We start from the raw sequence: 14267 nt of genomic DNA, 5'->3' as shown, positions 1-14267 counted from the left end.
CGTGAGCGTTTGAATGCACACACAGCAGCCATGCTTGGATGACAAGTGTCTTTTAATCACGCCAATCTACCATGGAAAATGATGATGACGAGCCAGATTTCTATAGCTCTACAGAGGAAGATGTGCAGAGAAGCTGCCTAAATGGAGCAATGAAGAGCTACACCAGTGGTACTCTGCCAACGATGAATGCTCAACATATGAGCACCTGATGAATGCCAAGAACGTCCATAACATAATAGCAGTGACAAAGGCAAGTGTACAACAAGAAGATAATGAAGAGCCTCCACCCCCAAAAGCATCTGAAGCCATTGAACACATCAAGGCTAGCCTCCGTTGGCTGGAAACTCAGGAGGTGGACCACATAAAAATCCTCCAACTCAGAAGTATTCTAGATTTCACTCGCAGTCAGCGACGTGCTATGTTCAAGCAATAAATACTAATCACTTTTTAAAGAATTAAACTGTAAATGCTGATTGCTAATATTCTTGGATGCTCTTGAAAATGCTGATTTTCTTGAACCCTGATTTAGCGCGACCTCACTTTTATCACGATGACATTTTATGGATCGCGACGATCGCATTACAGCGGAGCCACACTGTAACAACAAAAACAGTTTTGTAAGCCCAGCTTACAGCTTCACCACCCCAGACACACCTGCTTCTTCTATGCTCGTACACTCGGTTCACGTTGGGGGAGGGAGGTGTTGACACCAACTCTAGTGACACCACAGCTTCCAGGAAGTGCTGGGTTGAGTTTTTAGATGCCCAACTATTTGGAAATGGTTGATATTACAATTAAGTGTGCATAATGTTTATTTCAGACACACACACAAACATTGGGCTGGAAAACAACAGATGGAATTTAACGTGGGCCAGAATGCGATATTGCACTTTTTGAGGAGAAACTTGCACAATAAATTGTAGGAAACTGCAGAGTGCGGTAGAATAGAGGGATCTAAGAACACAGATACAACGTTCCTTGAAAGTGGTATCAGGGGTAGATAGGGTTGTAAAGAAAGCTTTTGGCATTTTGGGGTTCATAAATCAAAGTACTGAGTACAGGAGTTGGAACGTTATGTTTTCCTCTGCACATCTTTGAAACGGGGGAGCAAAATAGAGCACTTGGAAGAAATGCACACTTGTCACAGGGAGAACGTGCCAACTCTGCACAGACAGCAGGAGAGGTCAAGGTTGAAGACCGGAAGCTAAATTTAAATGATACATCATAGTTGAAAGTCCTTCTGACCCATGTGCCACCAATTAACCTAACAACTCCGTACATGTATAGAATGTGGGAGGAAACCAAAGAACCTGGAGGAATCCCACACAGGTCACAGGGAGAACCTACAAACTCTTTGCAGACAGTGGCAGATTTGAACCTGGGTCACTGGTGCTGCAATAGCGTCATGATAAATGTCAACGGTTCTGGTGCCCTGTGGCACCATTCTACCATTTTCTCCCTGTGTCCCGGGTACAGCAGTTCCCTTCTAGATCCCAGAGTTAATTACCCACTGTAAATTAAACCTTAGTATCGCAAAATGGCAAAAGGATCAGAGGGGAGTTGAAGGGCATGTGAGAGAAAAAGCTGCAAGGTTATAGGGAAACAAGGAGAGAAGGAATGAGATGGAGTAGATTGCTTTGTTGGAGCCATAAGCTGTCTGAATTATAGTCAATGAGCAGAGATCCAGTTCAGAGAGTCATAATATACTAAGGAGTAACCCATCTCATTTGAAATGGTAACATTTATCTTTTATTTTGTGTGTTCGAGATTCAGCTGTGAAACATCAAGTTCAAAGAGGCTAAGTTCATCTGTCCCGTAAATAGTCCCCATTTAGAGCAAGCTTATTCAGCTAATAACTGGATGTTAAAATGTAATGATTTAATTTATTTTAATTTAGAGATACAGCATAGTTTTCTGTCTGGAGATTAGTGACTAGTGGAGTTCCGCAGAGATCTGTTCTGGAACCTCTGCTCTTTGTGATTTTTATAAATTGCCTAGATGAAAAGTCAGCAGATGGGGCAGTAAAAGTTTGCGGATGATACAAAGGTTGGAGGATTTGTGGATGGAGCTGAAGGTTGGTAATTGGTTACAAAAGGATATAGACAGGATGCAGAGTTGGGCAGAAAAGAGTGCATTCTGGATAAGTGTGAGGTAATGCAATTTGGAAGGTCAGACCTGAAGGCCATGTGCGGGGTTAATGGTCAGTTACTTAAGAGTGTGGATGAACAGAGGGACCTTGGGGGTCAAATCCATACATGCCTAAAGGTTGCCACCCTTGTTGTCGTACATTAAGTGTAATAAGAGAAAACTAAGACATGAAAATGGGGTAAAAGGGGATGGAGGTGGCAAAGAGGTGGAAAAGAGATGTATGCAAGATATAAGATGGCCATGTTGAACTATATGACTATAAACATTAATGGAATACATAACCAAATTAAAAGGAAGAGGCTACTAAATTTATTGAAGAAGGAAAAAATAGATATAGCATTTGTGCAGGAAACACATCTAACTGAAGCGGAACATAACAAACTAAAGAGAGACTGGGTAGGACACGTAATGGCTGCATCCTATAATTCAAAAGCTAGAGGTATAGCCATACTAGTTAACAAAAATGTACCAATCAAAATAGAGGAGGAAATAATAGATCGAGCAGGGAGGTATGCAATGATAAAGTGTCAGATATACTCAGAATCTTGGAATTTGCTCAATATATTTGTACCTAACGAGGAGGATTAAAAGTTTATGCAGGATATTTTTTTGAAGATTGCAGACACACAAGGAAATATATCGATAGGAGGGGATTTTAACCTTAATTTGGACCCAATGTTAGATAAAACTGGACAAAAGACAAGTAATAAGAATAAAGTAGCCAAACTTATGGTTAAATCAATTCAGGAAATGAAACTTATGGATATATGAAGGAGGCAACACCCAAGAGAGAAGGAATTTTCATATTATTAGAGTAGGCACAAAACTTACTCAAGGATTTATATGTTTTTGTTGTCAGCCCATATGGAAGGGAGAGTTAGGAAAACAGTACAAAGCTAGACTACTATCAGATCATTCACCCCTATTATTAGCAATAGAACTGGAGGACATCCCACCAAGAACATATGGATGGAGGTTAAACTCATGCTACTTAGAAGAGAGGAATTTAGGGAATTTATTGAATGCCAAATTAAAACATATTTTGAAATAAACACAAGATCAGTGAAAGATAAATTTATATTATGGGATGCAATGAAAGCCTTCATTAGAGGGCAGATAATAAGTTAAGTGACTAAGATGAAAAAGGATTACAATCGGGAAATAGAGCAGTTGGAAAGGGAGATAGTAAGTACAGAAAAGGAATTAGTAAAATGGGATGATATAACGAAAAGGAGAGAACTGGCGGGAAAAAAAATTAAATGCAAAACATTACATACAAACGTGTAAGGTGGAGAAGAACATAATGAAAACAAAGCAAAAGTGTTACGAACTGGGAGAAAAAACACAAAATATTAGCCTGGCAACTTAAAACAGAACAAGCTAAAAGAACGATACTGGCATCAAGGAATAAGGACAAACAAATTACATATAATCCAACAGATTAATGAAAATTTTAAGTAATATCATGAACAATTGTATCAAACTGAGAATGAGGGGAAAGATGATAATATAGAGGAAATTTTAGTTAAAATTGAACTGCCGAAATTGCAAGAATAGGAACAAAACAAACGAATAAAACCATTTGAAATAGAGGAAGTACAGGATATATTAAAAAAGCTGCCGAACAATAAAACACCAGGAGAAGATGGATTTCCAATAGAATTTTATAGAACATTTAAAGAGTTATTAATTTCTCCTCTCCAGGAAGTACTGAAACAGATGGAAGAAACACAAAACTTGCAGATTCATGTAAGACAGTAATAATTACAGTAATACCAAAGTCAGGGAAGGAACCATTAACACCAGCATCATATAGACCAACATCTCTTCTTAACTCAGACTACAAGATAATACCGAAATTATTAGCAAATAGATTGGCCGATTGTGTACCTAAAATAGTAAAACAAGATCAAACTGGATTTATTAAGAAAAGACGAACAGCGGATAATGTCTGCAAACTTATTAATCTAATCCACGCAATTCAAAGAAATAAGAAACCAACAGTGGCTGTTGCTCCAGATGCAGAAAAAGCCTTTGACAGAGTAGAGTGGAATTACTTATTGAAAGTATTACAGAAGTTCAATATACCAGAAAAATATATAAATTGGATTAAAGCATTGTATAATGGACTGTTGGCGAAGGTAACATTAAATGGATATGTATCGAGTCACTTTAAATTAAGTAGGTCAACTAGACAGGGATGTCCACTATTTTCCTCATTGTTCGCCTTAGCAATAGAACCTTTGGCAGAATTGATAAGAATAGAAAATAAAATAAAAGAGACAAAAATAAAGAAGGAGTATAAAATCAGCTTATTTGCAGATGACATCATAGTATAATTAACAGAACCAGAGATATCAATAAAAGAATTGCATAAGAAATTGAAGGAATATGGAGAAATATGGGGGTACAAGATCAACGCAAATAAAAGTGAAGTGATGCCAATGAGTAACACAGACTATCTTTCTTTGGCTTCGCGGACGAAGATTTATGGAGGGGGTAAAAAAGTCCACGTCAGCTGCAGGCTCGTTTGTGGCTGACCAGTCCGATGTCCCGCAACGCAGACTATACAGAATTTAAAAAAGAATCACCATTTAAATGGCAAGCACAAGCAATCCGATACCGAGGGATCAGGTTAGGTAATAACTTAAGCCACTTGTACAAACTAAATTATCAGCCACTAATAAAGAAATTGCAGGAAGACTTAGAACATTGGAAAGAATTAGCGCTAACGTTGATAGGGTAAACTGCATTAAAATGAACGTGTTCCCAAGGATACAATACTTATTTCAAACATTACCAATTCCCTTAACAGAAAAATTCTTTAAGGAACTAAAGAGAATAATAAGGAAATTCTTGTGGAAAGGGAGGAATTCAAGGGTAGCATTAGATAAATTAACAGAGAGGTATAATCAAGGTGGTTTACAGTTATCAAATTTTAGAAATTATTATAGAGCCGCATAATTGAGATATTTATCAGATTTTTACCAGACAAGGGAAAAATCAGGCTGGACTAAGATAGAACTAGATAAAATAGGGGAAAAGATACCGGAACATATACTTTATTTTCTTTTTCTTTGGCTTGGCTTCGCGGACGAAGATTTATGGAGGGGGTAAATGTCCACGTCAGCTGCAGGCTCGTTTGTGGCTGACAAGTCTGATGCGGGACAGGCAGACACGGTTGCAGCGGTTGCAGGGGAAAATTGGTTGGTTGGGGTTGGGTGTTGGGTTTTTCCTCCTTTGCCTTTTGTCAGTGAGGTGGGCTCTGCGGTCTTCTTCAAAGGAGGTTGCTGCCCGCCAAACTGTGAGGCGCCAAGATGAACGGTTTGAGGAGATATCAGCCCACTGGCGGTGGTCAATGTGGCAGGCACCAAGAGATTTCTTTAGGCAGTCCTTGTACCTTTTCTTTGGTGCACCTCTGTCACGGTGGCCAGTGGAGAGCTCGCCATATAACACGATCTTGGGAAGGCGATGGTCCTCCATTCTGGAGACGTGACCCACCCAGCGCAGCTGGATCTTCAGCAGCGTGGACTCGATGCTGTTGACCTCTGCCATCTCGAGTACTTCGACGTTAGGGATGAAAGCGCGCCAATGAATGTTGAGGATGGAGCAGAGACAACGCTGGTGGAAGTGTTCTAGGAGCCGTAGGTGATGCCGGTAGAGGACCCATGATTCGGAGCCGAACAGGAGTGGGATGAAAAGCTGGTGCCATATAAAATTCACTAGTACTGCATCATTTACTTAATACATGGAAGAAGATCCACTTAGAAAGAAAAAAAACAAATTATCAAATACCAAAATTACTATTGACACAAAATCCGCTAATCCCTTTTATAATAGACAACCTTTCCTTTAGAGAATGGGAGAGAAAAGGTATCAAAAGAATAGAAAACTGTTTTTTGGGAAATAATTTATTAACATTTGAACAGTTGAAGTATAAATATGGAATAACTCATAGTACAATGTTTGCATATCATCAATTGAAAGCTTATTTAAAGGATAAATTGGGAAACACCTTGAGATTACCTGAAGGAAGCAGCTTTGAATACGTGATTACCGACATAATGATAATCAAAAGATTTATAACCAACATGTACATTAAGCTGCAAGTTAAGGAAAATGAAATAAACTATAAACCTAAGCAGAAGTGGGAAAAGAATCTAAACATAAAGATAAAAAATGAAGTATGGGAAAAGTTATGTTCTGGAAATATGAAGAATACAATAAACACAAGGTTACGCTTGATACAGTATAATTGGTTACACAGGGTATATATCACCCCTCAAAAATTAAAAAAATTGGATTCAACATTATCAGATAGATGTTTTCGCTGTAAGAAGGAAATGGGAACAACATTACATGCAACTTGGGCATGTACGAAAGTAAATACATTTTGGGAAGAATTAAATCAGATACTAAATAAAATTACAAACCAAAATAACCAGAGATAGTTCTTTTAAGTAACATAAGAAGTTGAGAATTAGGCCTCAAATTGGATAAAGTGCAAAAAAAATTCATTATGATTGCCTTAGCGATAGCAAAAAAATGTATAATGTCAACTTGGAAAATGGAAGAGAGCATGAGTATACAGCAATGGTACATGGAAATGAATAAATGTATTCCATTGGAAAAAATAACAATTTAAAAAATAAAGTCACAATGTTTGAACAAATTTGGGAACCATACATGGAACATATCAGAGAGAGCTTGCCTAAAATGAGAATTAAAATGATAAGAAGACAAAATGACTAGATTTCTTTGGCTTGGCTTCGCGGACGAAGATTTATGGAAGGGTAAAGTCCACGTCAGCTGCAGGCTCGTTTGTGGCTGACAAGTCCGATGCGGGACAGGCAGTGTGTAATAAATAGATGATGCATTTTTCTTGTTTATTTTCCTTTGTGTGAAAATATTGTATTTGTTGAATATTTATGGGTTTTGGAGGGGGGTGGGTAGAGGGAAAAAGTCGGGGGGGGGAAAGGGGAGAAATGACCACTGTGTAAATTTAATGAGATACATGTATACATATTTTGGTTGATATGGTTCACAGTGTGAAAAATTAAAAATTATAAAAAAAAACAAAACCAGATTTTAGTCCAAAAAAAAGGTTGCCACCCTAGTTGAAAGGAGAGTTAAGAAGGCCTATCGGATGCTGGACTTCATTTATAGAGGGATTGAATTCAGGAGTAGAGAGGTCATGTTACAAATATTGAAATCTCTGGTGAGATCACATTTAAAATATCATGTTCATTTCTGGTCACCGCATTACAGGAATGATGTGGAAGCAATGGAGAGGGTGCAGAGGAGATTTACCAGGATGTTGCCAGGACTTGAAAATAAGTCTCATGAGACAAGGTTAGCAGATCTAGGACTTTCTCTTCGGAGTGAAGAAGATAAAAGGTGATAATAGAGGTCTACAAGATTCTGAAAGGCATAGATAAGATGGACGGCTAGTGCCTTTTTCATAGGACAGGAGTAGCAAATACCAGAGGACATCTGTGCAAAGTGAAGGGAGGAATGTTTAGGGAAGACATTAGGGGTAAGTTTTTGCACACAGCTATGGGGTGCCTGGAATGCCTTGGCTGAAACATTAGGGGCGTTTAAGAGACTATTAGATAGGCACATTTTTACGTCTGCTGCAGGCTCGTTGGTGACTGACAAGTCCGATGCGGGACAGGCAGGCACGGTTGCAGCGGTTGCAAGGGAAAATTGGTTGGTTGGGGTTGGGTGTTGGGTTTTTCCTCCTTTGTCTTTTGTCAGTGAGGTGGGCTCTGTGGTCTTCTTCAAAGGAGGTTGCTGCCCGCCGAACTGTGAGGCGCCAAGATGCATGGTTGGAGGCGATATCAGCCCACTGGCGGTGGTCAATGTGGCAGGCACCAAGAGATTTCTTTAAGGAGTCCTTGTACCTCTTCTTTGGTGCACCTATGTCTCGGTGGCCATTGGAGAGCTCGCCATATAACATGATCTTGGGAAGGCGACGGTCCTCCATTCTGGAGACGTGACCCACCCAGCGCAGTTGGGTCTTCAGCAGCATGGATTCGATGCTTGCGGACTCTGCTAGCTCGAGTACTTCGATGTTGGTCAAGTAATTCCAATGAATGTTGAGGATGGAGCGGAGACAGTGCTGATGGAAGCGTTCTAGGAGCCGTAGATGATGCCAGTAGAGGACCCATGATTCGGAGCCGAACAGGAGCGTGGGTATGACAACTGCTCTGTAAACGCTGATCTTTGTGTGTTTCTTCAGGTGGTTGTTTTTCCATGACCACCAGCCCCCCACATCTCCATCGGGCACACTGAACTCAAAACGGTAAACCAGTTTACCTACCTCGGCTGCACCATTTCATCTGATACAAAGATCGACAAAGAGATAGACAACAGACTCGCTAAGGCAAATAGCGCCTTTGGAAGACTACACAAAAGAGTCTGGAAAAACAACCACCTGAAGAAACACACAAAGATCAGTGTGTACAAGAGCCGTTGTCATACCCATGCTCCTGTTCGGCTCCAAATCATGGATCCTCTACCGGCATCACCGACAGCTCCTAGAACGCTTCCATCAGCGCTGTATCCGCTCCATCCTCAACATTCATTGGAATGACTTCATCACCAACATCGAAGTACTCGAGCTGGCAGAGCCCGCAAGCATCGAATCCACGCTGCTGAAGACCCAACTGCACTGGGTGGGTCACGTCTCCAGAATGGAGGACCATCGCCTTCCCATGATCGTGTTCTATGGCGAGCTCTCCACTGGCCACCGAGACAGAGGTGCACCAAAGAAGAGGTACAAGGACTGCTTAAAGAAATCTCTTGGTGCCTGCCACATTGACCACCGCCAGTGGGCTGATATCGCCTCCAATCGTGCATCTTGGCGCCTCACAGTTCGGCGGGCAGCAACCTCCTTTGAAGAAGACTGCAGAGCCCACCTCACTGACAAAAGACAAAGGAGGTAAAACCCAACACCCAACCCCAACCAACCAATTTTCCCTTGCAACCGCTGCAACCATGCCTGCCTGTCCCGCATCGGACTTGTCAGTCACCAACGAGCCTGCAGCAGACGTGGACATATCCCTCCATAAATCTTCGTCCGCGAAGCCAAGCCAAAGAAAGAAAAAAAGAAAGAAGATAGGCACATGTGCAAATACCAGGTGTTCTCCAACCAGAAACCGTGGATAAATTAGAGAATTCACAACCTGCTGAAGGTGAATACAAGGGCTTTTAAGGCTGGAGTTTGGGATCTTTAGATGAAGTCTGGTCACTTCTGCAGAAGGCCATCTCTGAAGCAAAGCAGCAATTCTGGAATAAGCTAGAGACCGAGACAGATACACGACAGCTGTGGCAGGGAGTGCAGGCCGTTACAGCCTACAAAGCGAGGGCGAACACTATAGATGACTTTGATGCTTCACAACCCGATGAGCTGAACACCTATGCCCATTTTGAGAGGAAGGACCAAACAGTGCCGACTAGAATCCCTGTAAAGGCTGATGACCCTTTGAAATCTGGCTCTGAGAACCACGTCAGAACAGCATACAAGAGGTTTAACCCTCACAAGGCATCAGGCCCTGACAAACGTACCTGGCAGGGTACCAAAACTCTACGGCAACCAACTAGCTGGAGAGTTCACGGACATTTTCAACCTCTCATTTGTGCAGTTGGAGATTCCCACCTACTTCAAAAGGGCATCAATCATCCCAGTACCCAAGAAGAGTAAGGTGAGCTGCCTCAATGACTACTGCCCAGTAGCACTAACATCTACTGTGATGAAATGCTTTGAGAGGCTGGTCATGGCCAGAATTAACACATACCTAAGCAAAGATATGGACCCACTACAATTTGCCTATCGTCACAATTGCTCCACAGCAGATGCAATATCACTGGGCCCCCCCACTCAGCTCTGGATTACCTTGAAAACAGCAACTTGTATATACAGCTTGTCTTCACTGACTGCAGCTCAGCCTTCAATACCATTATTCCCTCAGTACTGATCAAGAAGCTACAAACTCTAGGCTCTGTACCCCTCTCTGCTACTGGATCCTTGACTTTCTCATCAGAAGACCACAGTCATTACGAATTGGAAACAACATCTCCTCCTCACTGATTATCAACATAGGCACAATCCAAGGATGTGTGCTTAGCCCACTGCTCCACTCGTTTGACACTCATGACTTTATAGCCAGACACAATTCCAATGAGGCAATGAAGAAGCGTACAGGAAGGAGATAGATCATCTCATTGAATGGTGTAACAATAACATCAACCTTGTGCTCAATTTCTGCAAAACCAAGGAGATGATTGTGAACTTCAGGAGGAAGTCAGGGGAACATGACCCAGTCCTCATCAAGGGCTCAGTTGTGGAGAGGGTCAAGAACTTCAAATTCCTGGGTGTGAACATCTCCGAGATCTGTCTTGGAGCCTCCAGATTAATGCAATCATGAAGAAGGCTTACCAGCCCAGCTATACTTTCTGAGGTGTCTGAGGAGATTTGGTATGTCATCTAATACCACTTTTCCATGGTCACAATATCCTGGTGAAACCTTTCACCACGTATGGCCCTGACTGCACCAAGATCAGCAGGGAAGAAGTCCACGTGCGAATTTTCATTGACGTGTTTCACTTCATGGTTTTGTATACTTGAAACTTGTTAAAATATAACAGGATATCACAAAAATTGGTTATATGTTTTTAAAAAAAGGTATGTGATAGGAAAACAACCCAAAATCTTCATTGACAATAGTAATCGCAGAAAACAAGGATTCCATTGTCAATGACAGGGGAAACAAGGTTCGTATCAGTAAAATGACCATCAAGCAGTCAGATAGTCATAAAAAAAATCCTGTTTCAAGTTCAAGTTCCTTATCATCTGACCGGACATATACAACCAGATGAACGTTTATCTGGTTGTATGCGCACATACACACGCAGTACATGGCCCTTAATAATCACATTTATACATAAAGATATAATTTAAATTTAGAATCAGAATATATTGTCTTGAACAAGTCATGAAAATCGGTGTTTTGCTGCAGCGTCATAGTGTAAACATATAACCATTTTACAACATTACTTTAAATTAAAAAAAATAGTGCATGAAAGTAAGGCCGTGTCTTTGGTTCATTGATTATTCAGGAATCTGATGGCAACGAGGAAGAAGCTGTCCTTGTGCTGCTGAGTCCTCGTCGTTCGGCTCCTGTACATTTTTCCCAATGGTAGCAGAGTGAAGAGGGCATGGCCTGGGTGGTGGGGGTCTTTGAGGATAGAGGCTGCTTTTTTAAGACACCGCCAGCATTCAGATCCTATCAGTATTTTACATATCTCATGCCTGCGATGTGGGCATTAGTTTTCCCATTCAAGAGCGTGTCTTGCATTGGTTGATCAGAATAAGTACTACCCCAGCTGTGGTCAACTATTTTTATTACTTGGTAATTTTTTTTAACCTTAATTGCAATATAATTTGTAGCTTCCCTATAGGTAGCTTGGTGTTGTAAAGAATCTGGGTTTTCCATGTATGTTTGAGCAGCATGCCAGATTCGGATGAGAGGAAGTGAGACCATTCCCATGGTGAACATACTGTTCAGAGATCAACTGACCACAAGCGGAGATGATCCTTCACTTACTCAGGCAGTTTGGACTGAACCTCTGAGCCAGTCTGTCTGCAAAGAAGCTGTTTTTAGCCATCTGCAAATCTTTTCAGAAAGTGGCTTTCTGTCAAAGCTCAATCGTCACTTCCAAAGACTGCTGTCAATTTGAAGCCTCACTATAGTAATTGGATTAAACCCCTGAGTAGGAAAGAGCCAGAAGTAATTTTGCGTTCATGACAAATGTGAGACAAAAATCAAGCCTCGGGGGGAAGCTCAGCAGGACAACGCAGTATCTGTAGGGATGAAGGGTCAGTCGGTGTCTCGGTCTATACCCTTCACTGGACTGCGCGAAGTGTCTCAACCTGAAACATCAACTGCTTCCGTCAGGTGCTGCCTTACCTAGTGTTAGGTCTGCTTTGTTCATGAATGAGTGAGACAATCACCAGGCTGAGTCGAAATCAGGGTTCTTTGTTCTTTATTACCGGATTGTAACACTTGCGACTAACAAAGTTAGTCGGAGAATGCATTCTGCCGTTATCAGCAAAATGGTGATTTTTTTATACCCTTGGATACATGCTTAGAACATCATCATATCATTACTTGTCCAATGACTAAAACTGTTGCTATCCTTTCCCTGCTAGCTTCCTGCCTCTCAATCCATCAATGTCTCTCTTATCTTGTAAGTACAAGGATGCATTTACATCTTGTTACAGCCCTGTACATTCCCATCTCATGATGTTTTACCTAACACTAGTGAATTCTTCCTGCAGCTCATTTTAGCTGATTCTGGCCATTGAAACCCATGCCACCCAATTAACCTTCAAACCCCCATAAGTTTTTGGAGGGTGGGAGGAAACCTGAGCACCCAGAGAAAATCCACGCAGGTGACAGGGAGAACGCATAAACTTCTACATACAGCGCCCAATTCAAACCTGGGACCCTGGTGCTGTAAAAGTTTCCATCATCTGCAGCCTCTCATGTCTTCAGTGTTATGATGGAAACTGTCCAAGAGCTTTGATGTAATTTTCTTTTCCTATTTCTAGGGATGTGGGTTTGGATACAGGTACACACGACTCCCTCACTTGTTGAAAAGCAAGCCGGAAGATGCCAACATGCCAAGCCTACAGAGTGAGTATGAGCCAAATTCTAACTTCACTGGCAGCCTCTTTTGTGCCTGATTCACCTGATGACTCTGTCTCCATCTATCAAATTCCCTTATTGTTTGGCTATCCCTTTAATCCACACATCAATCCACTGTGCTATCGGATGTGACTACACTGTAGTGGGATTTCTTTTCAGGAATGTGCTTAACTGCAGCAAGAACTTGAGAGTCCAAATTGGAGAAAAGGTCCCATTTTCACCGAAGAAAGCAGGGCTTGGGTAATGATAGGAGGAACTATTAATTGGGTGCGGAGTAAATTCAAAGTTCTGAGGTGCAAAGGATCTTGGGAATTCTCGTGCAGGATACCCTAAAGTTTAACCTCCAGGTTGAGTCAGTGGTGAAGAAAGCAAATGGAATATTGGCATTCATTTCTAGAGGAATAGCATACAAGAGCAGGGATGTAATATTGAGAATCTATAAAGTATTCGTGAGACCACATTTGCAGTACTATGTACAATTTTGAGTGCATTATTTGAGAAAAGACGTGCTTGTGTTGGAGAGGGTTCAGAGAAGATTTACTAGAATGATACTAGGAATGAAAGGGTAAGCAAATGAGGAACAATTGTTGGCTCTTGGACTATACTCAGTGGAGTACGGAAAGATGAGGGGGGACCTCAGAAAGGCATTTTGAATGCTGAAAGGCTGGAGAGAGTAGATACGGCAAGAATGTTTCCTGTGATGGGGAATTTGAGGACAAGAGGGCATAACTTCAGGATAAAAGGGCATCAATTTAAAGCAGAGATACGGAAACATTTCTTTAGTCAGAGGATCACAAGTCTGTGGAACTTGTTGCCACAGGTGCCTGTGGAAGCAAGGTCGTTGGGTGTATTTAAGGCAGAGATTTGATGAGTCAGGGCATCAAGGGTTTTTTTTTAAATTTTTTTATTTTTCACACCATAAATCACATTAGCCATGATATACACTATTTCTTTTTTTCCACACATATACAGTGACTTTTTCTCCCCCCCTTTCCTCCCAAACCACCCCCCCCACCCCCCCCTCTCATCCATTTTAGGTATACAATCTAGGTTGCATTAAGCCAGTCAGACAATGTTGTCATTCAACAAAATTACACCAGAAATTCTACTGAGTCCATTCTTTTCTTTCCTTCTCCTTCCATCAACTTAGGTAATGTTTGTCCCCGGTAGGTTTTCGCTATTGTATTTAATGTAAGGCTCCTATACTTGTTCGAATATTTCAATATTATTTCTTAACCAATATGTTATTTTTTCTAATGGAATACATTTATTCATTTAAATTTGGTAGTTTCTTCCTTTTAATTTGGTTATGTATTCCATTAATATTTAAAGACATATAGTTCAGCGTAGCCCTTTTATATTTTGTTTATCTTCTCTTTCCGTTTTTCCATCATTACCTTTCCTCCT

The 14267-nt window shown here is 41.1% G+C and overlaps 1 protein-coding gene across 3 annotated transcripts in view; it reads left to right on the top strand.

Moving 5' to 3' along the window:
- Nucleotides 1–14267, top strand: part of LOC138763159 (E3 ubiquitin-protein ligase RNF123) — a 377998-nt gene that overhangs the window by 195831 nt on the left and 167900 nt on the right. For all 3 annotated transcript variants that reach the window (XM_069936874.1, XM_069936873.1, XM_069936875.1), the window contains exon 31: nucleotides 12764–12848. In XM_069936874.1, coding sequence (XP_069792975.1) covers nucleotides 12764–12848 — 85 coding nt within the window. The remainder of the gene's footprint in view (nucleotides 1–12763; nucleotides 12849–14267) is intronic.

The sequence above is a fragment of the Narcine bancroftii genome, chromosome 5, assembly GCF_036971445.1.
Source record: "Narcine bancroftii isolate sNarBan1 chromosome 5, sNarBan1.hap1, whole genome shotgun sequence".
NCBI lineage: Eukaryota > Metazoa > Chordata > Chondrichthyes > Torpediniformes > Narcinidae > Narcine > Narcine bancroftii.
Note: the sequence above shows the minus strand (reverse complement) of the source record. Positions and strands in the feature narration are given on the sequence as shown.